Source organism: Typopeltis vanoorti, chromosome 8 (genome assembly GCF_054136105.1).
Source record: "Typopeltis vanoorti isolate ZY-2024b chromosome 8, IOZ_Tvanoo_1.0, whole genome shotgun sequence".
NCBI classification, from domain to species: domain Eukaryota; kingdom Metazoa; phylum Arthropoda; class Arachnida; order Uropygi; family Thelyphonidae; genus Typopeltis; species Typopeltis vanoorti.
This window is the reverse complement of record NC_143556.1, coordinates 100,973,774-101,001,510: the sequence shown is the minus strand read 5'-3', so window position 1 is coordinate 101,001,510 and position 27,737 is coordinate 100,973,774. Positions and strand designations below refer to the sequence as shown.

The window sequence follows — 27,737 nt, the reverse complement described above, 5'->3', positions numbered from 1 at the left end:
ATCAAATCAACTTGATGTTAATAAGACTGTAGAGCTTGATGATACATCACCATCAGTTTTGAGGGCATGTTTTCCAGGGAGTTAACAACCTCCCTCATATACTTGTTAACATGAATCTTACATTAGGGTAAGTTATGCACTGAACTCCTAACCAAAGTGATCTTCACTGGCATGGAATATGATTCCATGCTCATTGAACATTCCCCACAGTACTCTGACCTTCCCTAACTAAACTCTAGTTTTCCAAAAGATGAGGCAAGGCTGTACAAGTGAAAAACCAAACATACCATTACTACCTCAAATCAAGAACCCCATCCTCCTTTAAAGCTTATACCCAAGCTCAAAATAAATGCAAAAAAAACTCATTGCTTCCAAAACAGAATTCGAAAGAGTAAAAAGCAGGAAATTAGCAGCCTGTCCAAATGGCAGCCTAGCCTTTTTGTCTCTTGCCAAAGCAATTGATTTTAACTTCTTCCCAACACTATTCTGACCTCTATCCAATCTCCTGGCCTCTCACTTTGTTTCCAATGCATGCATAATTGACAATGGCAAATGTCCCCCAACCATTCCAGATGCCCAGCATACAATGCCCACTATATCCTTTTGCCAGAAAGAGATCAGCAAAATACTGTCCAAATAATAGACACAAAAAAGTCTCCTGGCCCTGATGGCATTCCTCCAATTGTCCTGAAGGTTTGTGCACCAGAACTAACTGTCTCTTGTCCTGTGTCGCTTATATATACTGGCTTACTCCACTGGTATCTATCCCACAGCCTGGAAATTGGCCAAATTCAACCCATTCCCAAGAAGGGCGACAAGTCACTGCCATCCAACTACTGCCCCATCTCGCTCACCTCAGTCCTGTCTAAAGTAATGGAAAAAAAATCATCAATTCCCAACTCCTACACTATTTCGAAGCTACCCATCTAATAAACGACCACCAGTATGAATTCTGTCGCTGCCGATCAACAAGAGATCTGCTCGCATATGTCACCCCCATCTCTGGACAAATGCCACGGAGAAGTTTGATTAATCTCAAGTGGTTGCACTTGATATCTCCAGGGTGTTTGACCGGGTCTGGCACGAGGGCTTATTAAGCAAGCTGCCATCGTTTGGTCTATCACAAGATCTCTGTAGTTGGATTGCCAACTTTGTCTGGATGCACACTATGTGTGGTTGTGGATGGCTCCTTATCCTCTCACCATTCAACTAATGCAGGGGTTCCTCAAGGTTCTGTCCTCTCACCAACCCTCTTCCTACTATATATCAATGACCTACTTCAGCTTACCTCCAACCCAATACACAGTTTTGCAGATGACAGCATAATGCACTCTTCCCTTTCTTTTGATAAACCTTACTCCACACAACTCACCTCAACCTACTGAACAGCAACCACCACTGCCATCAATTCAGACCTCCAAGCCATCTTCCAATGGGGTTCAGATAACCTAGTCAATGTCAATGCAAATAAAACCCAGTACTGTCTCATTTCTCATAAAAAAGAACCATTTTCTCCCAGTATTATTTTTAGCAACACCCAAATTTTCAGACAATCTGAGATTTCTCTTGGAATTACCCTGACATCAAGCCTCTCCTAGCATAAACACATAACAACCATTCCATCCTCAGCTTCTAAAAAACTAGAATTTCTCTTTCACTCAAGACATTTGTATAATTAACAGCTGTTCACCCCTGAACAGCTGTTAATTATACAAATCACAAATCCACCCAACCATCGAATACTGCTCCCAAATATGGGGTGCAGCCCCGAATACCTCCCTCAAAATGCTCGACTCAATACAGAGGAGAGCAATCAGACTTATTAATGACCCATCCTCTTACCAACTCACTTCCCCCACTTTCACACAGATGATCGGTCTCTGCACTATGTGTTTTCTACAAATATTTTCATGTAAAATGTTCATCTGAAATAGCATCAATAATTCCCCCACTTAGTACTAAGTTCGTTGGAACACATGCATCTGCTGCTTAACATGTTCGCTGCCAACTACAAGTATACTCATAGTTGGCAATATACTTGTGAAGCTCATATACTTCGTATATGCGCTTCACAAGCCAACTACGAGTATACTCGTATGTCGATTTACCGACCTCCTATGTCAAACACAAGTTAACCCTTAATATATTTATCTTAATTTGGACCCTTGGATTCTGAATAAAGCGGAGAGCACGTCTGGGGGCTTGGTAGAAGGGAAATAATTTCAAATAAAATATTGTATATTATATATGTGCCTCAGAAGCCAACTACTAATATACTCATATGTCGATTACCAACCTCCTATGCCAAGTGCGAGTTAATCCGTAATATAACACATAATTTGTAAATAAATTTAAAACTAATAAAATCAATAAAAATAAAAACTAATAAAATAAAAAAACAATTTATTCAAATTAAGAATGGTACATTTTAAAACAATTTTCCACGCACTATGGTGGTTTTTCCTGGCAAACAGGACAATAATAACGTGTTTCGCGTGTTCGTTTGTTTCGTGTACACACACGGCATGGCTTTGTCGGGCAATTCTTTTTTTTCTCTTGTTGGTAAAATTTCCAAATAACGAAAATCCCGATTCCTCCTGATATTCTCTGATGCTGTAAGCTCATCCATTCCAACAAAAACTGAGATAAATTGATCTCTAAATTTTAACACAGTCATTGCATTTCCAGTAATCATGTTATAAAATTTATGCTCATTTTGCATGTATACCTCAAAAATGCGTATTGCCAGTTTCTTTGGCCATCTAATTGTCTTTCGTAAGGTGGAATAGTAAGAAAGCATTTGATCAAAAAGATCGGTGCCTGACATCCCCCAAATTATAATCCCTAACGATGTTTGGTTTTAATTGAAATTTACCATTCCGATTTTGCGTTTCAACCATTTCGAATTTGTGCATATTTGAAATGGAAAGAACTTCCCTCTTATCCTTCCATTTGCTGACTACAACAGGACCTCTTCTTTGCCAGACAAATTCTCCTTTCTTTAGTTTCTTTTGAATAACATCTGGTGGATTGTTTTTCATATTATTTATCAGCGTTCCACACACACACATACGATTTTCTGTCGGTAAGCGATTCCGTCAGAGCTACACAATTATAAAAATTGTCCATATGCAATACATAACCCCTGTCTAAATATTCTTCCATCAAGTGGAATACAATATCATATGCGTGACCCATTTTCGCTAAAGAGGATTCTGATTTTCCTGTATAAATTTTTATTTTTATCACCAATCCATTCGATTCGCATAGTTCATAGAATTTCACGACATATTTATGTTTTTTGTTTTTTATGTATTGCCGAAACGCCAGTCTATCGCACCACAACACCATTGACTCATCAATACGAGATTACTCGTAGTTGGCATATGAAACAAAATTCTGTCTGATAAGCCGGTTACGAGATTACTCGTAGTGACCTTGAAGACACAAAAAGGGCTTAGTGTGTGGGAACAAACTATGCCTGAGCAGCGTGGCAGCGAACGTGTTAACATCCCTACACAGTCCACCTTGAAACCCACAGAACAAGTTTCTTCTTCCCCTTGATGTGTTCCCTAAGGAATACAGTCATTCAAATCCAGTGTGAACAAGTACCTTCTTTCCCAACCCATACATGGTACTAATTACTATAAGTTGATCTACCAACCTCTTGTGTATGGGCTCAACATAAAAAAAAAAAGTTCCATAGGAGTGGAAAGAGGACACAGTTGTTCCACTTCATAAAGGAGGTGATGAGACTGAGTCTTCGAATTATAGGCCAATCTGTGTGTGGTTGAAGTTATGGTGAGGTTAGTGTATGCCAGGAATCTGAATTAGATTGATGACATTCACAACTTCTCTTTGATGATGTTGTGAATGTCATGATTACTAAAACTTACTAAAGAAAGTTTTAGTAATCTGCATGCTTATTATAACAGGGTGACAAATGCATTGGATATGGGAGATTCACACTGTTTGTTATATTTTTAGTTTTTGCAAATGCTTTTGGTGGATTGCCACATGACAATCCATAATTAAATTGGAACATGTAATGTGTTGGATTAGAGACTGGCTGTGTTATAGGTATTAGCAAGTTGTGTTTGGTTATAAATATTTGATTTGGTAATAAAATATCACTTTAAAATGGCTTGGATGTGAAATGTCATAAGAAAGAAAAGGACATCAAATTAAAAACTTCAAGATTTTTTTCAGATTATAGGCCTAATAAATAAACTCAACTCTTAATCCAGATCTTGCAAAAAAGAAGCATGTTTACAAATATACAATACTTTAACAGTACCCATTATTACATGGCAGTGAAATTTGAGCACTAAATACAAGATAAACAAAAAATAAAAGGAAATTTCTCATGAAATTTGCAGTTCTTCTCATGAGATCCATGAGAAGAACTGCAAAATACACATTGGACCAAAAATACATGCATTGGACCATATATACATAGTCTTGGATGTGAAATGTCATAAGATACAGAAAAGGACATCAAATTAAAAACCAGCTCATAATAGATGCTTCTGACTCCCCACTCCTTTAAACTAGCCAAGCAGTTAGCTAAATCTTTAATTCTACTTATTGGCCACACTTCTTATATAAAAAATATCACACATTTCAAATCCCTAATCCAGAATTTAGTTTTCATTCTTATATAGTGAAACCTGTTGTGAGTATTCATAACTATAAATTCACACGTATGCCACAGTAATTAACTTTTTAATAATATGTAAATATTTTGTCTTAAGTATCATAAGACATCATCAATACAGTTATTAAACAACAATAGGAATTACATTCAAAAAACACATTAGTGCTCATGATTACATTGGAATCCCTCTATGTATACAGTAGTGTGTTTAAGGATTAAAAATAGTTCTGGCTGTTTAAAAAAATAAAAATTAAAGGATTTTAATTTAATTACAGCCAAATAGCTTTTAATCCTTAAACATGCTTCTGTATACATAGCGGGATTCCAATATAAGCATGTGCACTAATGTGTTTTTTTGAATGTAATTCTTATTGTTGTTTAATAACTGTACTGATGATGTCTTATGATACTTGAGACAAAATATTTTTATATTATTAAAATGTAAATTACTGTGGCATACATGTGAATTTATAGTTATGGTAAGTAGAAGCTACATTTATCTCGATAATTTAATCGGCTGGCCTTGAGAGGTGTAGGGACGATGGAATCATACTACCTATGTTAACTTTAAAGCAGAATTCCACCCTCCTAAAGCTCTCCACATCTACAGACATGTCAGCCTGCTTCATGAACAAATCATCATTACTCGTGTAAATTATCTACTATTGATACAGCCATTAGCTCTCTTGAAGTTAAACTCTCCTCTGTTCTCAACCCTGAACTTTGAAGCATTCTGTTTGATATTTGAGAAGTCTGCCCTTAAAGAATTTCCGAAGAGAAAAGTTAAACATAATAAACATTTAATAATCTTTGTAGTTCTCAGCCACAAAGTCAGCTGCTAAAAGTGGTCAGTAACCTGTCATCAACATCACTTGACGAAACAGTCGTTAATGTGCTTAGCTTTGGTTGCAACATTGCAGTAGCATCTCACCAAATTCCTGGTTTAGAAGTCCATGCAGCATATAGTGCTTGGCATGCACAACTTACTGCTTAATGTTGCCAACAACATTCCGGCTCAATGTGGCAAACATGATATCACAAACATTGCTGCTGAAAAGCAATTTCTCCGTGCACTACAAAAGCTGTGCAAAGACAAGAACATAATCATTACTAGAGCTAGCAAAGGTGATGCTGCTATTATCCTCAATTCTAGTGATTATAATAGGAAAATGAATGTACTCTTTAGAGACCACAAAACTTATAATCTGCTAAATTATGATCCCATGAAGTCTCAGAAAAAAAAACATTAAAAAGGCTTATAAAAATTTCACATCTTGGCTTCTCAAGTTGTTAAACTGAACTCTTTGAATTCTCCCCCATCCCTCCATGATATATAGATTGCCAAAAATTTATAAATCCAATTACACTCGTCCATTCCATAATAGATGCTTCTGACTCCACACTCCCAAGTAGTTAGCTAAATCTTTAATTCTACTTATTGGCCACACTTCTTATATAAAAAAAATACTACACATTTCAAATCCTTAATCTAGAATTTTTCATCAATAGTGAAATCATGGTGAGCTTTGATGTCACCTCCTTATTCACAAATATTCCCCTAAATTTACTGAAAAATGCTTTTCCCCCTGGCATTGATTTCTTTAATGTTGCTATTCATACTTCATCATCAAATTCCTGACATGTACCCTCAAGGGGTGTACAGGATATGATAGTACTACATGAAAAATTTACTTTTTCTTACTTATTACTTATTACTAACTTCTTATCTATAATTTTCCTCTAAATCAGTCCGTTACTTGTCAAGACTCCAATATTATCATTATCAGATCTTATATTTCTATTGTCTAAGGCACATTGTACCGTATCAATCCACCTATATATTGGTCTTCCTCTGGGTCGTTTTTCTGCCAACCTGACACAACACTTGTTTTGCTAATCTTTCCTCGCCCATTCTGTTGAAGTGACCATACCATCTGAGATTAGCTCTACTAATGCATTCCTGGATGCCGACAATGTCAAGTTCTTTCTTAATATCCTCGTTTTTAATATGATATTGCCATCAATGCCATCTATTCACATCTCTAATCTTTCTCAGGACGCTCATATCTGCGGTCTCTAGTCTGGTCAAGTGGTTTACTTCTGACCTAGCTCTCAGATCCATAAGTTAAAACTGGTTTGAACACTGTCTTGTATACAGCTAATTTAGTGTTCTGACTAATTTCTCTCTTATTCCATATAAATTTATTCAATTGACTTCCTGCCTTACCAGCTTTATTGATTCTGTTGTCTATTTCCATAGTTAATTTACCATCTTCACTAAAAATCGTGCCTAAGTAGCTGAAATGTTTTACTTGTTCTACAGGTTCCCTGTTCACAACACAGTTGACATTTTCAACAATTCTACCTATTTTTATTGTTTTTGTCATTTTAATGCTGACCTTTATACCATATCTATTACAACAGTTATTCAATTTAGTCAGGGAATCTTGCAGACTTGTAGCAGATTTATTTAGAAGTATAACATCATCCGCATAAAGCAAAGAGCTGACATTAACATCTCCAATTTTGATATCATGTTTAATACCACTTTCCTTCATAATGTGATCCATATAGATAATGAATAACAGAGGGGATAATGTACATCCTTGTCTCTCACACCAGATTTAACATTAAACCATCTTCCTGTACTTCCTTCAATTCTAACTGCTGACTTACAACTCAAATAAAGACTAAGTATTGCTTGATATAATGCCCCATTGACACCATATAACTGCAGCGTATTGAATAGCTTCTCTCTTGGCACCTTGTCATATGCCTTTTCCAAATCGACAAAACTTAAATACAGATCTTTGTTATATTCCCATGAGTTCTCCACTATTTGTCATAAAGTGAAGATCTGATCCTGACAGCCTCTATTTGGCCTTAATCGAGCTTGTTCTTCACCAAGCTTTTCTTCCACAATTTTTCTCAACCGTTTTTCAAGTATACTTACATATATCTTACCAGGAACACTCAGTAGGGATATACCTCTATAATTCTCACATTCAGTTTTATTTCCCTTTTAATATATATGCGTACTATGAGAGCTCTACTCCAATCATCGGGAATTCGTCCCTCTGTCAGGGCTTTTGAACTATGCAGTACAGCCACTGTAAGACTTTTATACCACCATACTTCAGCATTTCTGGTCAAATATCATCTACTCCTGCTGCCTTTCTACATTTCAAGCTTTTGATGGCTTTTTCTACTTCAAGTATGGATATGTATTCCTGACTGCATGCCTGGTCCGTGTTTTTTATCACTGTACTCTCAGCACTGCTTGTTTCATTTAGCAAATTTTCAAAGTAATTACTCCATACTTCAAGGATATCTTTTTCTCACGTTTTCGTATCATCTTTATCATCTCTAACTCCTTTTATAACACTCTTTTCTCCATTCCTAAGCTTCTTCAACAAACTTCAGAATATTTTGCCATCTTCTTGATATTTATTTTCTATATTCTTGCCAAAGTCGTCCCATGACTTTTGTTTAGCTAGTTATACACACTGTTTAGCTTTCTTACAGTTGTCTCTGTATTCTCTAAGAGCACAAGCTGACTTATTTGCCAGGAACTTTTGATATGCTTTCTTCTTTTCCTTCACTGTCTCTTTAACTTCCTGTGTCCACCAGGGAGTTCTAATTTTTATATCCTTACAGACAACTTCACCACATGTCTCTCTAGCTGAATCAATCAGGGTTTTCTTCAAGGCTTGCCACTGAATCTCCAAGGTTTGGTTCCCGTTCTCAAACTCTTTCATTTTTTCTTCAATAATCTTTGTGTATTTTAATGTACAGTTCACATCTGAGAGCTGCTCAATTTTTATTCGCTTTAAAACTTTCTTACATGTCATGCTTTTCAATATGAAATTCAATTTTATCTTGCTCAAGACTAAATAGTGATCACTTCGTATTCAAATCCTCTGTATACTCTAGTGTCCTGCACCAGTGAGAAAACAGCACTATCAACAATAACATAGTCAATGAGACTTTTCTTATTCCTTTGCCTCTTCTCTCGATGTGAATTTGTGCACATTTTTATGTTGGAACACGGTGTTAGTAATAACCAGTCCATGTCCTGAGCAGAAATCCAACAGATATTTGCCATTATTATTAGCTTTGCTCTTTTCTCCAAATTTTCCCAAAATATTTTTGTATGTCTCACAATCATTTCCTACTCTGCTATTCAGATCCCCAACAAGGACCAACCTTTCCTTTTTCGTTGTGTCAGTTGCTTTTTCTAAAGCATCAAAAAATTCCTCCATTTCTACCTTAGTAGAACCTTCTGTGCGACCATAGGCACAAATAAGTCTCATTGTCCAGTTTTCCATTCTCATATTTGCCCACATTACGTGTTGAATACTATGGCTACTCCTTCTTTTCCTTGATTGTCATTTCCTGAATATAACATTTTCTATTTATTGCTCAGAAAGATCTCGCCAGTTTTTGTCTTTTTTGTTTCAGTCACCCCTATTATGTCGATCTGGTACTTATCTAATTCCTCAGCTAGCTCCATTTCTTTGCCATTCAGGCTTCTTATGTTGATAGTACCGATCTTTAACTCTGGTGATGTTGAGTTGGGGTGTGCTTTCAGATTTGTTCCAGTAGCTGACTTTTTGCTGTTTGCCCTGGTTCCCTAGCAAAAACAACGGGGGCCTTGTTTAACTGGGAGACGCCCCAGCCGGCATGAAATTTTGTCATGTTGTATCATCATTTTTTTATTTTAGTTTAACCAATAAGAATACAATTTGGTCAGCTAAATCCCAAATTGCCAGCCCATCCTCGTTTGTTCAGTAACCAAGTAGATACCCAACAGGGTGCACCACAAGAAGGTGAGGATTGGACATTAGGTCAGAAGCCTTGGTCGGTTCTCCGCATTCCTTTAAAGGCTATGTGGAGGTCTCCTCTCAGTTATACAGCTTTGACCTGTAAGCATCCCTAACCAGTGAATATTATTGCGATCTTTTAACCAGAGATGAAAAAATTTGTGAGAAAAGACCCGGTTTGCAGAAGAAAAAAAATCATATTTCATCAGGACAATGCTTCTGCCCACAAAATGTGTTTTGGCAGTGGGAAAATTAAGGGATCTGCACTATGAATTGTTGGAACATCCACCCTATTCCTCAGATTTGGTTCCCTCTGACTTCTATCTCTTCCCAAAACTCTTCCTCGCTTATGAGCAGTTTTCTTCAAATCAAGAGGTGATTGTAGCTGTAGAGGGGTATTTTGCAGATCCAATATATATATATATATATATATATATATATATATATATATATATATATATATATATATATATATATATTATGACTCATTTGACTTAATGATAACAAAAGAATATTCAAAATGCTAAGATTTCTTGCATTTGCTAGTTTTCTGCTTACTACGGTCTTATCAGTTTATTTATTTTATTGTCCACCTGTCTTGGGAAGTCAGTGACATATTTGTATGTTACTGACACAACTGGGAGAGGGTGGATAGTTAGCAGCATGAATTAACTGAGTTTTTCAGAATGGAAGGCTAATTAATGTAGTGCTTCCCATATGATCAGATTTCAACCTAAGTTTTTTTCCTTCATAAATAATACCTGACAATCACTAAATCATCATATTTGGAACGTCTGCCCCTGGGTGAGAAGGACTAGAATTAATATCCTGTTTGTTAGGCAAGGAAAATTTATAAGTCCTTTTAACTTAATGCCATTGGAAAATACATTTACCAGACAGAATACTCTCATCATGAGATATTAGCTAATGAACAAGTTTTGCTAAGACCATGAAACTTGGAAATGCTGTCTAGATAACTTGTACTTAAATATGAGCAACTCATTCATCTCTCCATTTTTTTTTTTTTTAAAGAAAACTCAAAAAGATTTTTATTTCAGTACTGTTTTGGATAAATTGAAGTTATATAAAAAAAGTATATTATATAAGAAAATGTATTAACTAGTGGTTTTATGTATTATTTCAGGCTTGCCACTTAAGCTCTAAATGTGCTGAAATTGACCGTGAGGTAATTAATATTTTCTTATTATGTATATGTGCAAACTGTATTTATCATATCTGCTTGACATGTAAACTGGAATTTCTGGTACTGCGTGGTTATTATTTTGGTTCAGCAATCTAGTCCAGATCATATGGAATGCAGGGCTGGTTCAAATTTGGTAATAATCAGGATTAGCAAATAAGTTCTCAGTAATAAAAGCTGCAGCTTCTGAGTTTATACTGGCCTTTGATTAATTAATAATCTTAGATTTATATCAGATATATAAGATAATGCTTCTGTTGGAGACTGTTATTCATAGTTAATTTTCCTATCTGAATATGCATTGAGTTTCAAGGAAGAGTTAATAGAAGCTCTGAACTGACTCGGAGGTTTGAGAGTGCTGAATCTGGTGACAGCATCAGAGAATTGCCTCTTACTGGGGATTGTAATTAAGGGAGCTTGATTTGGGAAGTTAACAAATGTGGAATTTTTAGTTAAAAATTGGTATATGTAGAACTACAGGGCAGGTGATTATGACAGGCTTAGGTGGCAGCTTGAAGCAGTGCAATGGTATAAGATTCTGCAAGGGGATGTTAGCAGTGTATGAGAGATAGTCAAGGGGTGCCTCAAAGAAGCAGTATCAGACTGTGTATACCTGATGTCAGGAGGATAAATCAGGTAGGAGTTAGTGGATGAGTAGTATCATTAAGCAGGAGCTGGAAAAAACTGTGGAAGGTATATAAGAAGAAAGGTGATCATGTGCGGAGAGTAAAAGAAGAATCAGTATGGAAGGATAACTTTAATGAGTACTAATGGTAGAAAGATTACAGAAGTGATGAGTTACTGAATGACTGTTTTGCAAAGGTATATCATTCAAGTGAAGATATTTCAGTGACATGTGTGACAGGAATTGATGTGGGAATAAAGGTTGAATTGGAAGTACTGATGATGTTATAGAATTTCGATGCAAATATGGCCATTGGAGTAGATGGGATATCAGCCTGTATGTTACACACACGTAAATGAATTGGCATTTCCTTCTGACTAGGCTGTTTAGCATAAGACTCAACTTTGGTAAAGAGTGGAAGAAGGGTAGAAAGATTATCATAAATCATAAACTAATCAATATGTCAGCAGTGGTGGTAAAGGTGCTGATCAGGGACATAATTCAGGAATGGGTGGACGTGAATATAATACACAATATGGGGGACAAGCATTCCATAGTAATTTACTCACTATTTTTAATAATAGCGACAATTGAATTGGATAAAGGGAAATGTATACATAATTACACTTCTTGGTTTTGTAAACAAATTTGTAGGGTAACACTTGGCATTCTGTTTCACAAATTGAAGCAAATGGGGACTGGTATGAATCTGTTGGTGTGGATATGAGGGTGATTGATAGAGTGATACCAAAGAGTAGTATGGAGCAGAATCCAAGAAAAAGCATGACTGTCTGCTTTAAAGGTCTTTGTGCTGGACCACTGATATTTAATTTCATACAATAATAATATAGGAATTGATTTGAAGTGTAAATATTCATTTATTCGGTGGTGATAAATTTAGATCATCATAATCAAATTCCTGACATGTACCCTCAAAGGGTGTACAGTATATAATACTGTGTGTATGTTATGATCCATCGAGTCATTTCCAACTCCTGGCGACTCCATGAACATACACTCTCCATTCCGATCTGTCCCTGATCATGTCTTTCAGAACCTCCAAGCGCACTCCAGTTGCTTCTTTAACTCCATCCACCTATCTAATTCTTGGTTTTCCTCTTCTCCTGCTTCCATCAACTTTAGCAAGCATCATCATCTTCTCCAGACTGTCATTTGCTCGCATAATATGTCTGAAGTATGACAATTTTTGCTTGATGATCATAGCTTCAAGGGAGCAATCTGGCTTTATTCTGTCTATCACTGATTTATTGGTTTGCTTTGCAGTCCATGGTATTCTTAGTAAGCATTTTAACTCACCATAGATGTCAGCTGAGCAGGGGAAGCAGCAGAAGGATGTCAACTTGTTGGCGAAACGCTTACCATATTTACTCGAATATAACTTGCCTTCGCATATAACTCGTACCCTTGATTTTACTTTACGAAAAAAGACATTAAAAAGTTTTGTATATACCTCGCACACGAAAAATATTCAAACATGTTCACGTTGAGGCGATAGTAACTCGCCCCTCGTGGTAACATCATCCCCTCCCCAACAGCCTGATTCTTTACCTCATCTTTTCAACATTTCTTTACAACATCTATACCTTATTGTGTCCCTGAATAAGGTACAGATGCTTATGCAGTCTGTGTAATATATTTCTCAACAAATAGTGCGATTAGAGACAGTTGGAATAAAAATGGCGTTAACTAACGAATCACATTCTCCTTTCACAGAAACTATGCTGTATAAACTCCAGTAAAACCATGTTGCACCGGAAACGCAGTATCTAACTATAAACTATTGTCCAATTTTTCAATTATATGTTTGTTTGAGTGCATTTGAAATTCTTGATGTCATTATGACAGATCAAAGACTAACTTCAAACAAAATTCTACCATGAATTGCAACATGCCATATAATGCTTGTGCGAATTCCTCTGCCAGCTCAAACACAAACAAGCAGCAATAAAAATCAACCAAGGGTTGAAACTTCGTGTGAGTTGAACCCAGGTAATGATAAGTTCCATAGGAACGATAAATGACACCCCATCATGAATGTGTTAAAACTAAGAAATATATAGTGAGTGTTGTTATGACAGTTGCAGATGTTATGGGTTTCGGTTGAAGAGAATTAGCATTTCAATTCAAAAATTATCGGCTTGCTTTTATCTTTGAGTCGCGCAATCTTTTTGTTAATACCGCACCAATCATATGCACCTCTTCTTAGTTGCTCTATCTATACTGGCCTACCATTGCTCTCTGTTTTGCAGTATGCTTTCACTTCTCATTAGTCATTCGTGAAGGATTGTTCTTTATATATCTCAAGTCTTGTAAATTAATGTTAATTTTTGCTTGGAATAATGGGAAGGAAGATTTCACTGTTTGGGTTTCTGAAAATCTCCACATATATCTCGTGCTACAAATTTTTAACTTTAATTATGGGAAAAAAAAGTGAGAATTATATTCGAATAAATAGGGTTTTATCACATACACATACCCAATATTTATATATGCAAAGTATGTAATTTATTAAATAAAAATGTATGAATCTCTCAATTTTAAAGACTAGTTCCAACAATAATTAATATTTTGAATTTAAAAACACATCACTTTAACGAAGCAATTAAAATTTATTGAAAAAGTTAAACTTAGTTTCTTTTATTACAACTGAGTTTTTGAAAGTTTTAGTTATGGTAGTGAGAATGTTGTTGCTGTTTTCTGTCAGTTAGCTTATTAATTCTGGGATGAATTGAAGTGACAGCCCAATGGAGACAGTCAGAAAGTTGCAAGCATTCGTCTGTTTCGTTATAAGCACAGTCATGACAGAAAATGCAAATATAAATAAATGCAAAATTTCACAAATATATGTGGTGGAAAAATGAAGAAGAAATCACATTGATATTTGGATATTCATTTTTTTTCATTTTTATCCAGAATTTCGAATTACTCATAGAATTAAAAGTACTTTCCAGTCCTTTGTCTGATGATAATTCAATAAGTAGAAGGGTTCCTTCATGGGAAAGTACTGTCTCTTTGTGTTCAACAAAGGGGTTCACATATTTTGCCTCTGGGGATCCTCATGTTCGGAATAAAACTTTTCAATCTTCAAGTGGGCTGCAACAACATCTGATACTGAATTGTGTGCATAGAAATCATCTGTTTCCATAATATAATCTGAGTACAACTGAAACATTTCATTATTTCTTTCTGCAATCATATTAAACAGAGTTTGAGTTTCTTTTTGAATGATTCGACCTTGTTCCAAGCATTAAATTTTGTTGTATCTGGACCTTGAAATTTTAATTCAACTCATCTATGTTCAATTCGGTTTTATTCAATTCGGTTATGCACCTCTCCGATACTTTGAGTTTCTTAGTACTGAGAGTTTTTGCTCTCTTAGGTTTCTGCCTGATCTCTGACGAAAACCAGTGAGTTTGAAATAACTGTCAGATCAGTGAAACCTTATTACCAATAGTAGGCGAACATATGGGTGCATATGAAAGAACTCTTGGTGAGTGTTGGATGTTATGAAGGTTCAGTATGAAGTGCAAGGCTAAAATGCATTGGTTTGTATCATACTGTTGCATGTTGATAAGATTGTTATAATATGATTAAATCTATATTGAACATTTAGTGAGACACTTATCTATATATCGTTCTCAAGTTATTTGCTATAACATCTATATTGTGAATTTGGTGTCAATTTTTATAATGCTTAAAAAAGTATACAAAATGCATTTTATAGCAAAATTTTTTTCTCACATGTGAGACAGCTAATTATTAAAGTTTCTTATAAGTAATGCTGTTTACTATTGCAATGCTTTTTATATCACAGATGGTGTCTTCCTTAGGAGTTTCAAAAGCTATTTTGAACCATGTTATATTTTGTCATCAGGAAGAATCTAACTGGTAGGTCTAAAATATGTTTTTTATCATAATATTATACATAGCTCATGACAAGAATAGTTGTGCACTTGAAAATAAATAATTCATTTTGAATGTGTGACTTGCACTTATTAAAGATCATAAACCTGTCATACATTTCATGCTAAGGTGGATAGTTTAATGGTGATAAGCCAAGAATCCTGCTCTAGAGACCAGACCTTTTCAAGCTGCCTTTCAGTAAGCAGGGTAGTGTTGTCATACCAAACAAGAAAGACATCTCTGCTCACAGTGGGATTTTCTGGAAAATTGTTCTTGTTATTGAAAAAAAAAACAATCTAGTTTTGTCTAAAGCAAATTTTATAAACATCTGTGTCTTAAGTGGAATTTGAACTATGACATTTAGACTATTAAGGTAGACTTTATTCAGATTTTTTAGTCAAGTGAAGAGGAACTTTTTTATGTTGAACCCATACTTGAGGGGTTGGTTAATCAACCTTTAATATGTTAGTATTGTGTATGGGTTGTGAAAGGAGAAACTTGTTTACATTTGATTTCAAATCTTTATTCCTTCAGAAACACATAACAGGGAAGGCTGTTACACAATATAGCAGTAGCAGGGATGAAGGAGGAGGAAAAGAAACTTGTTCTGTGGGTTTAAAGGTGTACTAAGAAGGGATGTTGGGTCGCAGCTACACATGTTACAATGGACTTAGTACTGAGTGGGGGAATTATTGATGCTATTTCATATGAATAATTGCCATGGAAATATTTATGGGATACACATATTGCAGAAACCAAATGCTTGTGTGAAAATGGGTGGAGTTAGCTGGTAAGAGATGGATTATTAATCAATCTAATTGCCCTCCTCTGTACTGAGTCAAGCATTTCTAGGGAACCCTTAGGGATCCCATCTCAAATGTGAGAGTAGTACTCAATAGCTGGGTTAACAGCTGTTTGGATGTGAAGTAATAACATCTTGAGTGATAAGGAAATCCTAGTTTTTTTTGGAAGCTGGGGAGGCAGTGGTTGTGATGTGTTTGCATCAGAAGAGGCTTGATGTCAGGGGGATTCCAAGAAGAGAAATCTCATCTTGTCTAGATAGTTGAGTGTTGTCAAGGATAATACTGGAAGAAAATGGAAGACCTATTCCACTTATTCACCACTCTCCAAGCAAAAATCTAGTTCTAACTACACTCTTGCTCACTTTAAATGGATAATCCCTAGTTCTCCCACCACCAAACCTGTTCCGAAAAATTCCCTCTGTATTAATCTTATCAAAACCCTTCAGTAATTTGTATTTCACAATCATATCATCCCTTTTCTGCCTGTTAACCAATTTCTGTAACACACAGATCTTCAACCTGTTTTTGTAAGGTTCTTTCCATAGACCTACCATCTTGGTCACTCATCTCTGGATTCTCCCCATCTCTTCCTCATCGCCAATAAACTCAGGTGACCAGATCTTCATGCAGTAGTCAAGATGGAGGTCTTATCAAGGCTCAATAAAGAGGAATAATAACCTGCTTGTCTCTATTCATCAAAGTATTCTTTAGTAATCAATTGAGGTGCTTTAGCCACTTTTGCTATGCACATTCTAAACTTCAACTCTCTATCCACTAACACTCCCAAATCTCATTGACATAATCATTAAATTCCTGATATATACCTTCAAGGGGTGTATAGGATATGATAGTACTACATGACAAATTTACATCCTTACTAACTTCCTATGTACAGTTTTCTGTCAAATCAGTCTGTTACCTTTCAGGACTCCAACATTATCATATCTTATATTTCTATCTTCTAAGGCACTTTTTACTGTATCAATCCACCTATATCTTGGTCTTCCTCTGGATCTTTTCCCTACCAACTGGGCAGAGAACACTTGTTTTGCTAATCTTTCCTCTCCCATTCTGTTTAAGTGACCATACCACCTGAGAGTTCAAAATTAGTAAATGTAAAGTCATGCACTTTGGTGTGATGAGATGTCCAATGTCAATATTATATTGGTAGTATTATGATAGGAGAAAAGTGATCAGTCTAGGGATCTTGGAGTTTTCGTAGATAGGAAGTTGAAGTTCAAGGGCCATATAGCAAAGATTGCAAATACAACTCAGAGGATAATTGGAATGCTGAAATGAACCTTGACATGTGAAGATGAGGAAGTCATTTTGTCCCATTATAAGGCTGCTGATAAGACTATGCTTGGACTGTTATACACAGATTTAGTGTCCTGATTTCCTGATTCTGATACAGTGGAGAGACAGAAAGAGTGAGTGAGTGTAAAGGATGTTAAAAATCATATCGGGATTGTCGAATACAGATGAAGACAGATTGAGAATTTGTGAACTGCAGCGACTAGCAAATAGAGAGGTGATATGATTGAGAGTCAGAAACTTCTGAAAGGGTTATACAGGATATCAGTAGTTAGAATTTTTATATTTTGTGGTGGATGGGGAAAGGATTAGAGGCATCCTTCGAAGTTGAGAACGAATGCTGTGAAGAAGGGGGCGAGAGCTAGATTTTTCTCTGTGAAAATCTTGTATGATAATTGTAACTTAAATCTTTTGAAAGAAGTAGCCCATATTTTAAAGAACATTTTTCTGTTTTATTTTCTCCAGTTTAAAAATTTGTCTGCCTATTTCCTTCCGCTGATGACCAAGCATATGTTTGGTCACTGCCAGGTGTTTTCTACATGAAATGCTCTAAACACCTAGCAATGACCAAACATTTTATAGGCTTGTAAAATATATGCATTGCCTTCATGAACTTGAGTCTGGACTGGGAAATCATAACACTAACAGATCACTAAATAAATGTCATACTTATTTACTTATTCTCTTCATGCCTCATGTCACATAAAGCTGAGATCCATTTCTTCCACATGCTTCTGTATTGAGCTACCAGTTCAGCTTCTTTCCAGCTCTGCCAGCCATTCTTCTTTTTTTTTTTTCTTTCTTTTTTTCTTTCATTCTCTGCCTTTTTAGGCTTTTTCCCCTTTTTTTTCTGGGATCCATGTCAAAGTCATCCTCTTCTAGGAGCCCTCTGCTGTCCATTCTCAGCAGGTGTCATTTTCATTTGTGTTTATTTCATCATGATACTTTTTTGCTCAGTTAGTTTATGTAAGTCATCATTTGTTATATGTTGGGGCCAAAATATTTTTAATATTTTATGCAGACTCTTTATTTGAGAACTATTTAATTTAGCTTCTGTTTTTTGGTTCGCTTCTACATCTCTGATCCATACAATAATACAGCCTTAGCATTGTTATTGAATATTTTTATTTTGGTTTTATTATGATATTTAGATGATTTGTATATATTTTTTGATTTTCTGAAAGAAAGTCAAAAAATATATACAAAAGTATTAGCTTTTGTCAATCTTTGCATTATATCCCTATCTGTTCCACTTTCAGTATTTTCCTTTGCTCCCAAATATGTAAAATTCTTAACTTCTTTTATTGTATGTTGATTGATTTTAATTTCTTTGTAGATTTGTTCACTTTAAGAACTTTTGTTTTAGTCATATTTAAGCTGAACCATTTCTGCTGTTTTATACAAATCTTCTGATGTTGCTTGTATATCATTGTATTTTGATAATATCAAAACTCTCATCTGCATTATCTTGATCTTCTAACTGTGACATAAGATTCCATTTAATGTCTCTTTTTACACCTGTAACTTTTCTCGTAATCCAATCAGTGGCTATGTTAAACACCAGTCTTTAGCTCAACATCTGAATGGTTTGAGATGTTTTGAAGTAAAAGTTGTGTTACTGCACAGCAAACACAACTTTTACTTCCTTTATACATTTCTTTGATTATTCTCACATATTTGTCAGGAATTCCATAATTTCTAATAATTCACAATGTTTCTCTATCACTGCTGTCAAATGCTTTAGCAAAATCTATAGAATATGGGTACAATGAGCTTCTAAGTTATATGCTTTGTTCAGTGATGTTCCTTTATAAGTCAGAATGTATGACAAAGATTCATACTATCTTCATTGCTATCCATCTATGTGGTTAACATTATGAAGGAAAGTGGCACTTTCCTTCATAATGTTAACCTTCATAACCAGAAATTAAAATTGGAGGTGTTAATCTCGACTCTACTTTATGTAGTTAATCTTATCCTCATAATAAACTAATACAAGTCTGCAGGATTCCTTAACTAAATTGAATAACAGGTTGTAACAGATTTGGCATAAAAATCAGCAAAAACATGGTATTGTGAAAGTAGGAGAACCTATAGAATGATTAAGCATATTTTAGCTGTATCACTATTTTGAAGTGATACAACTAAAGATTGAAGATGCAAATGTGGAAATAGATAACAGATAAGCAAAGCTGGTATAGTGGGAAATTCAGACTATTGTTTGTTCAAACCAGTTTTAACTTACAGATCTTTGAGAGCCTGGTTAAAAATAAAATATTCGATCAAAGTTCAGTGACTGCAAATATGAGATTTCCAAGAAAACTTAGGAGTGAACAGGTGGCATCAATGGCAAAATCATATTAAAAATGAAGCTATTAAGAGAAACACTTGCACTTGTTATCATTACATTCTGGAATGACTGAGCAGAACCATCTCTGGTAGTATGATCATTTTAATAGAATGGAAAAGGAAAGGTTAGCAAAACAGGTATTTAATGTCAGTATGGGAAGGAAAAAGCCCCAGAGGAAGACCAAAATCTAGATGGATTTTGATGCAGTTATTTTTATTAAAAGACATATATTAGATAATACAATGATACTACCACAGGAAGGTTAACATTATTACTAACTCTCTGTTGACATTTTGCTTCAAATAAGTCCTATCTCTCTCAGGACTCCAATATTGTTAGATAATCTCATTTTAAAAGGCCTCCAGCAAGTAAAGTTTTAGGTAAGTGAAACGTTACTTGCTGAAGGGTGATAAATGCAAGAACAGTAAATCAGTTTCTTTTGATGAGCATTGTTTGAAGTTTGTGGGAGAAAGGGTTATTTTTTTCCTATTCTAATCATAGCAATATGGGAACTCATCACTTGCTGAAATGTGTGATGAGTATAGAAACAGTAATTCAGTTTCTTTTGATGAGCATTGTTTGAACTTTTTTGGCAGAAAGGGTTAATTTTTTCCTGTTCTAATCATAACCATATGTGATCTTGTTAGTGTATTTTTTTTTTTTTTTATTTGCAAGGGAAGGTAGTTTTAATTAGCCACCAGAAATTATATTAGTACTTTTGCCAAAGATCTGGGAGATGGTTATTCTTAGACCAAATATAGCTTGACTATAGAAAAATGTCAAAACAGAGAGTTAGTAATAATGTTAACCTTCCTGTAGTATCATTGTATTATCTAATATGTCTTTTAATAAAAATAACTGCATCAAAATCCATCTAGATTTTGGTCTTCCTATGGGGCTTTTTCCTTCCCATAAATGTTTTTACATCCATCTAATTGAGTGCTGTGTGTTTACCACTATTGTAATTATGCCCTGAAGAAATTTTTGTTGGTTTTCTGCCATGCTTGGTAGAAAACCAACAAAATATTAGTAAATGCATGGAAAAGCTTATGTGTTTTCCGTACATGTTAATTTATTTTTAATGGTATTGATGAGAACACACACACTGATAAGAAAATAATTACTATTTATTAACTTATTTGCTGATATTTCGTTGATTTTATATCCAGCATCTTCAGAGCACAAAAACAGTTTGTTACAGTATGAGAAACAGCTACAATTTGGCATAACAATGGAACTAGTTTAAACAACTCAACGGACAACACAAAGACTAAACTCCTAATTAGGTGCCATCTATGTTGAGGGGGGGAAAAAAAAAAAACAGAGAAAGCAGGTATTAATTAAGTCTTATGATGTCTATCTCCTATATTTTTGGTAAATTTATACAGCCATACTTTTTGAGGTTTTGAGTATGTTTGTTTGAAGGCTTCTATTGATTCTAAAAACAATCTCTCTGACTTATAATGACTTCTTTGTAGCACTTATGTTTTTTTTCCAGTTGATCCTGTATGCAGGGGTATTCTAAGGCACTGTCTTCTAGACAATGGCTTAATGACAGTGCTGGATGAATTTTTTTTTTATGTTCACTGAGGCGGATGTCCAAGGTTCTTCCTGTCTGTTCACAGTAAGCTCGATCACATGAACATGGCACGTCATAGATTCCTGGATGTGATAAAGAAGAGATTCTGTTCTTGGGTGAATGGATGAGAGTTGCCAATTTGACAATAAGGTTTAAATACGGTGTGTAGCTGATGTTTATTGTAGATATTTTTTCAGATGTGCCTTGAATGTATGGATTGGTGACAGTTTTGCTGAAGTCTTCTGTGGTAGACAGTGGGGGGGGGGGGGATTTCTGGGGAGCATTTGGTATTTTTTCTATCCTATGGGGATTATAGTCATTGGCTAAGAAGGTGTGACATAATTGAGTGATTTCGGCAGTGAGAGCATTGTCATTAGAACAAATCGCTCTAGCTCTGTGGGTTAGTGTTTTGAGTATATCATACTGTTGAGATGGGTGATGGTGTGACTGTTTGTGCAAATATATCCCTGTATGTGTGGGTTTTCTATAAACTGAAAAAGATAAGGAACCACCTGGAAGATGTGTGATTAGTGTATCTAGGGAAGGGCAGGCAGTCATTAGCTTCCAATTCCATTGTAAAGTGGATTTTTGGGTGTGTTGACTATTTAAATGTGCTAAGAATGTATCCAATGTGTCTGGACCATGTGGCCAAATAGCAAATACATAATCAACATAGAATAGCAAAACACTGGTTTGAGAGTGGCTGTATTGATAGCTAGCTTTTCCAAGTGTTCTATGTACAAATTGGCTAGCGGGGGGGGGGGGGAGCCCATTGCTGTCCCATCTAATTGTTTGTATATTTTCCCTTTCTATGTAAAATAACCTGCATGTACTGTGAATTTAAATAGTTCAAATATATCAGGAGGAAAGTGTGACTTTAGTAAATCAAGGGTTTCAATTAACGGTACATTTGTGAATAGTAAAGTGATATCAAAACTCACCATTATGTCTGAACTTTTTAAGGTATGGTTTTCTAAAATGGGCAGAATTTTTAATAAAGGAAGGAGAATTGATTGTGAGAGTGGCTAGTAGTTTAGCTCAATGTTTAGCAACTATGTAGCTACACAGTAATAACAACATTGTTATAACTATAGCAGACAATGGGAATGCAACTGTGGTGATGAATTCAACAGTATATATAAAAGCAAAATGCACACATGTCTACAACATCAGTCAACGTACCAAATCATAGATCGGGTTCCCACCAACTCGCAAAAGAATAAAGTGTGCAAATTATTGAAAAAAAATCATGTCCTGGCCAAAGGAAGCAGTTAAAAAACTCAAGTTCTTCCATATTAACATGTTCGCTGCCAACTAAGAGTATACTCGTAGTTGGTAAACCAGCCCCACAAGCCAGCTACGAGTATACTCGTATGACACTTACCACCGGCAACGAGATTACTGTACTGACCTTGAAGAAGTGAAAATGCTTGGCTTGTGGAGCTAGCTTCAAAATTGTGTATTCTCATAGATGGAATATGCTCTGCACAAGCCAACTACGAGTATACTCGTAGGACGCTTACCGCCGGCAACGAGATTACCATACTGACCTTGAAGAAGTGAAATTGCTCGGCTTACGGGAACAGACTACGCCGAAGTAGCGTAGCAGCGAACGTGTTAAAACACCCAGGATATATGGAGCACCTAAAATTCACAAACAAGGTACACCCCTATGCCCTATTGTGGATAGTATAAACAGTCTCACATACAAACTTGCTAAACATTTTTTAGTTATTTTTTTATTTTATTTATTTATATCATCATCATCATCATCATCAAGTTCCTGACATGTACCCTCAAGGGGTGTACAGGATATTATAGTACTACATGAAAAATTTACATAATTACTAACTTCCTATCTACAATTTTCCTCCAAATCAGTCTATTACTTGTCAAGACTCCAATATTATCGTTATTAGATCTTATATGTCTATCACCTAAGGTACATTGTAGCGTATCAATCCACCTATATCTTGGACTTCCTCTGGGTCGTTTTGCTGCCAACTTGGCAGAGAACACTTGTTTTGCTAATCTATCCTAACCCATTCTGTTTAAGTGACCATACCACCTGAGATTAGCTCTGCTAACACATTCCTGGATGCTGACAATGTCAAGTTCTTTCCTAATATCCTCGTTTATAATATGATATTGCCATCTGTTCATGCCTCTAATCTTTCTCAGGACACTCATATCTGTGGTCTCTAGTCTTTGGTCAAGTGTTTTACTTCTGATCCAGCTCTCAGATCCCTAAGTTAAAACTGGTTTGAACACTGTCTTGTATACAGCTAATTTAGTGTTCCGACTAATTTCTCTCTTATTCCATATAAATTTATTCAATTGACTTCCTACCATACCAGCTTTATCGATTCTGTTGTCTATTTCCATATTTAATTTCCCATCTTCACTAAAAATCCTGCCTAAGTAGCTGAAATGTTTTACTTGTTCTACAGGTTATCTGTTCACAATACAGTTGACATTTCAAAAATTCTTCCTATTTTTATTGTCTTTGTCATTTTAATGCTGACCTTTATACCATATCTATTACAACAGTTATTCAATTTAGTCAGGGAATCTTGCAAACTTGTAGCGGATTTATTCAGAAGTATAACATCGTCCGCATAAAGCAAAGAGCTGACATTAACATCTCCAATTCTGATATCATGTTTAATACCACTTTCCTTCATAATGTGATCCATATAGATAATGAATAACAGAGGGGGATAATGTACATCTTACATCTTTGTCTCACACCAGATTTAACATTAAACCATCTTCCTGTATATACTTCAATTCTAACTGCCGATTTACTCAAATAAAGACTAAGTATTGCTTGATATAATGCCTCATTGACACCATATAACTGCAGCGTATTGAATAGCTTCTCTCTTTGCACCTTGTCATATGCCTTTTCCAGATCGACAAAACTTAAATACAGATCTTTGTTATATTCTCATGCGTTCTCAACTATTTGTCATAAAGTGAAGATCTGATCTTGACAGCCTCTATTTGGCTTGAATCCAGCTTGTTCTTCACCAAACTTTTCTTCCACAATTCTTCTCAACCGTTTCTCAGATATACTTGCATAGATCTTGCCAGTAACGCTTAGTAGGGAAATACCTCTGTAATTCTCACATTCAGTTTTATTTCCCTTTTTATATATGGGCACTATTTGAGCTCTAATCCAATCATCGTGAATTCGTTCTTCTGTTCCTCAAGCACTGCATAGTTCAGAAAGAGGCTTTCTGAACTATGCAGTGCAGCCAGTGTAAGACTTTTATACCACCATACTTCAGAATTTCTGGTCGAATATCATCTACTCCTGCTGCCTTTCCACATTTCAAGCCTTTGATGACTTTTTCTACTTCAAGTATGGATATGTATTCCTGACTGTATGCCTGTTGAGTGTGTTTTACCACTGTGCTATCACTGCTTGTTTCATATAGCATGCAGTGATAGCACAGCAATTTTTCGAAGTAATTACTCCATACTTCAAGGATATCTTTTTCTCCTCTTTTCATGTCAACTTTATCATCTCTAACTTCTTTTACAGCACTCTTTCCTCCATTTCTAAACTTTTTCAACAACCTCCAGAATATCTTACCACCTTCTTGATATTTATTTTCTATGTTCTTGCCAAAATCTTCCCATGTGTTTTGTTTAGCTATTTTATCACACTGTTTCGCTTTCTTACATTTCTCTCTGTATTCTCTAAGAGCAAAAGCTGACTTATTTGTCAGGAACTTTTGATATGCTTTCTTCTTTTCTTTCACTACTTCTTTAACTTCCTGTGTCCACCATGGAGTTCTGATTTTTCTATCCTTAAAGGCAACCTCACCACATGCTTCTCTGGCTGAATCAATCAGTGTTTTCTTCAGGGCTTGCCACTGAATCTCCAAGGTTTGGTTCTTTTTCTGAAACTCTTTCATTTTTTCTTCAATCATGTTTGTGTATAGATCTTGCCAGTATCTTCCCCTGTATGCCAGGATCTTCCCCTGTATGGGGTGCTTAAGGGTCAAAGCTGTATAACTGAGAGGAGACCTCCACATAGCCTTTAAAGGAATGCAGAGAACCGACCAGGGCTTCTGACCTAATGTCCAATCCTCACCTTCTTGTGGTGCACCCTGTTGGGTATCTACTTGGATACTGAACGGACGAGGATGGACTGGCAATTTGGGATTTAGCCGACCAAATTGTATTCTTATTGGTTAAACCAAAATATTGAATGATGGTACAACATGACAAAATTTCAAACCGGCTGAGGCGTCGCCCGGTTAAACAAGGCCCCTGTTGTTTTCGCCAGGGAACCAGGGCAAACAGCGAAAAGTCAGCTACATGAACAAATCTGAAAATAAACCCCTACTCAACATCACCAGAGTTAAAGATCGGTACTATCAACGTAAGAAGCCTGAATGGCAAAGAAATGGAGCTAGCTGAGGAATTAGATAACTACCAGATCGACATAATAGGGGTGACTGAAACAAAAAAGACCAAAACTGGTGAGATCTTTCTGAGCAATATATACAAAATGTTATATTCAGGCAATGACAATCAAGGAAAAGAAGGAGTAGCCATAGTATTCAACACAAAATATGAGGCTAATCTTCTTGAATATCAGTCAGTCTCAAGTAGAGTAATGTGGGCAAATATGAGAATGGGGAACTGGACAATGAGACTTATTTGTGCCTATGGTCCCACAGAAGGTTCTACTAAGATAGAAGTGGAGGAATTTTTTGAGGGTTTAGAAAAAGCAACTGACACAATGAAAAATGAAAAGTTGGTCCTTGTTGGGGATCTAAATAGCAGAGTAAGAAATGATTGTGAGACATACAAAAATATTTTGGGAAAATTTGGAGAAAAGAGCAAAATTAATAATAATATCAAATATCTGTTGGATTTCTGCTCAGGACATGTACTGGTTATTACTAACACCATGTTCCAACATAAAAATGTGCACAAATTCACATGGAGAGAAGAGGAGGAATAAGAAAAGTCTCATTGACTATGTTATTGTTGATAGTGATGTTTTCTCCCTGGTGCAGGACACCAGAGTGTACAGAGGATTTGAAATTGGAAATGATCACTATTTAGTCTTGAGCAGGATAAAATTGAAATTCATATTGAAAAGAATAACATGTAAGAAAGTTTTAAAGCGAATAAAAGTTGAGCAGCTCTCAGATGTGAGCTGTAGACTAAAATACATAAAGATTATTGAAGAAAAAATGAAAGAGTTTGAGAACAGAAATCAAATCTTGGAGATTCAGTGGCAAACTCTGAAGAAAACATTAATGATTCTTCCAGAGAGGCATGTGGTGAGGTTGTCTGTAAGGATAAAAAAATCAGAACTCCCTGGTGGACACAGGAAGTTAAAGAGGCAGTGAAGGAAAAGAAGAAAGCATACCAAAAGTTCCTGTTAAATAAGTCAGCTTGTGCTATTAGAGAATATAGAGACAAATGCAAGAATGCTAAGCACTGTGTAAAACTAGCTAAACAAAAGTCATGGGAGGACTTTGGCAAAAATATAGAAAATAAATATCAAGAAGGTGGCAAAATATTCTGGAGGTTGTTGAAGAAGCTTAAGAATGGAGGAAAGAGTGCTATAAAAGGAATTAGAGATGATAAAGGTCACATGAAAATGGGAGAAAAAGATATCCTTGAAGTATGGAGTAATTACTTTGAAAAACTGCTAAATGAAACAAGCAGTGATGACAGCACAGTGGTAAAAAACACTGACCAGGCATGTAGTCAGAAATACATATCCATACTTGAAGTAGAAAAAGCCATCAAAAGCTTAAAATGTGGAAAGGCAGCAGGAGTAGATGATATTTGACCAGAAATGCTGAAGTATGGTGGTATGAGAGTCTTACAGTGGCTGCACTGCATAGTTCAGAAAGCCTGGACAGAGGGACGAATTCCCAATGATTGGAGTAGAGCTCTCATAGTACCCATATATAAAAAGGGAAATAAAACTGCATGTGAGAATTACAGAGGTATTTCCCTACTGAGTGTTCCTGGCAAGATCTATGCAAGTATACTTAAGAAACGGTTGAGAAGAATTGTGGAAGAAAAGCTTGGTGAAGAACAAGCTGGATTCAGGCCAAATAGAGGCTGTCAGGATCAGATCTTCACTTTACGACAAATAGTCGAGAAAGCATGGGAATATAACAAAGATCTGTATTTAAGTTTTGTCGATCTGGAAAAGGCATATGACAAGGTGCCAAGAGAGAAGCTCTTCGATATGCTGCAGTTATATGGTGTCAATGGGGCATTATATCAAGCAATACTTAGTCTTTATTTGAGTTGTAAGTCAGCAGTTAGAATTGAAGGAAGTACAGGAAGATGGTTTAATGTTAAATCTGGTGTGAGACAAGGATGTACATTATCCCCTCTGTTATTCATAATCTATATGGATCACATTATGAAGGAAAGTGGTATTAAACATGTTATCAAAATTGGAGATGTTA

The 27,737-nt window shown here is 35.7% G+C and overlaps 1 protein-coding gene across 5 annotated transcripts in view; it reads left to right on the top strand.

Moving 5' to 3' along the window:
* The window catches only part of rad50 (DNA repair protein rad50), a 664,851-nt gene that overhangs the window by 70,779 nt on the left and 566,335 nt on the right, over positions 1 to 27,737 (top strand). For all 5 annotated transcript variants that reach the window (XR_016548684.1, XR_016548685.1, XM_090396855.1 and 2 more), the window contains exons 6-7: positions 10,625 to 10,666; positions 15,142 to 15,215. Coding sequence is in view for 3 of the 5 variants with exons in the window: in XM_090396855.1 (XP_090252981.1) it covers positions 10,625 to 10,666; positions 15,142 to 15,215 (116 nt within the window). In the remaining 2 variants the exon portion in view is untranslated. The remainder of the gene's footprint in view (positions 1 to 10,624; positions 10,667 to 15,141; positions 15,216 to 27,737) is intronic.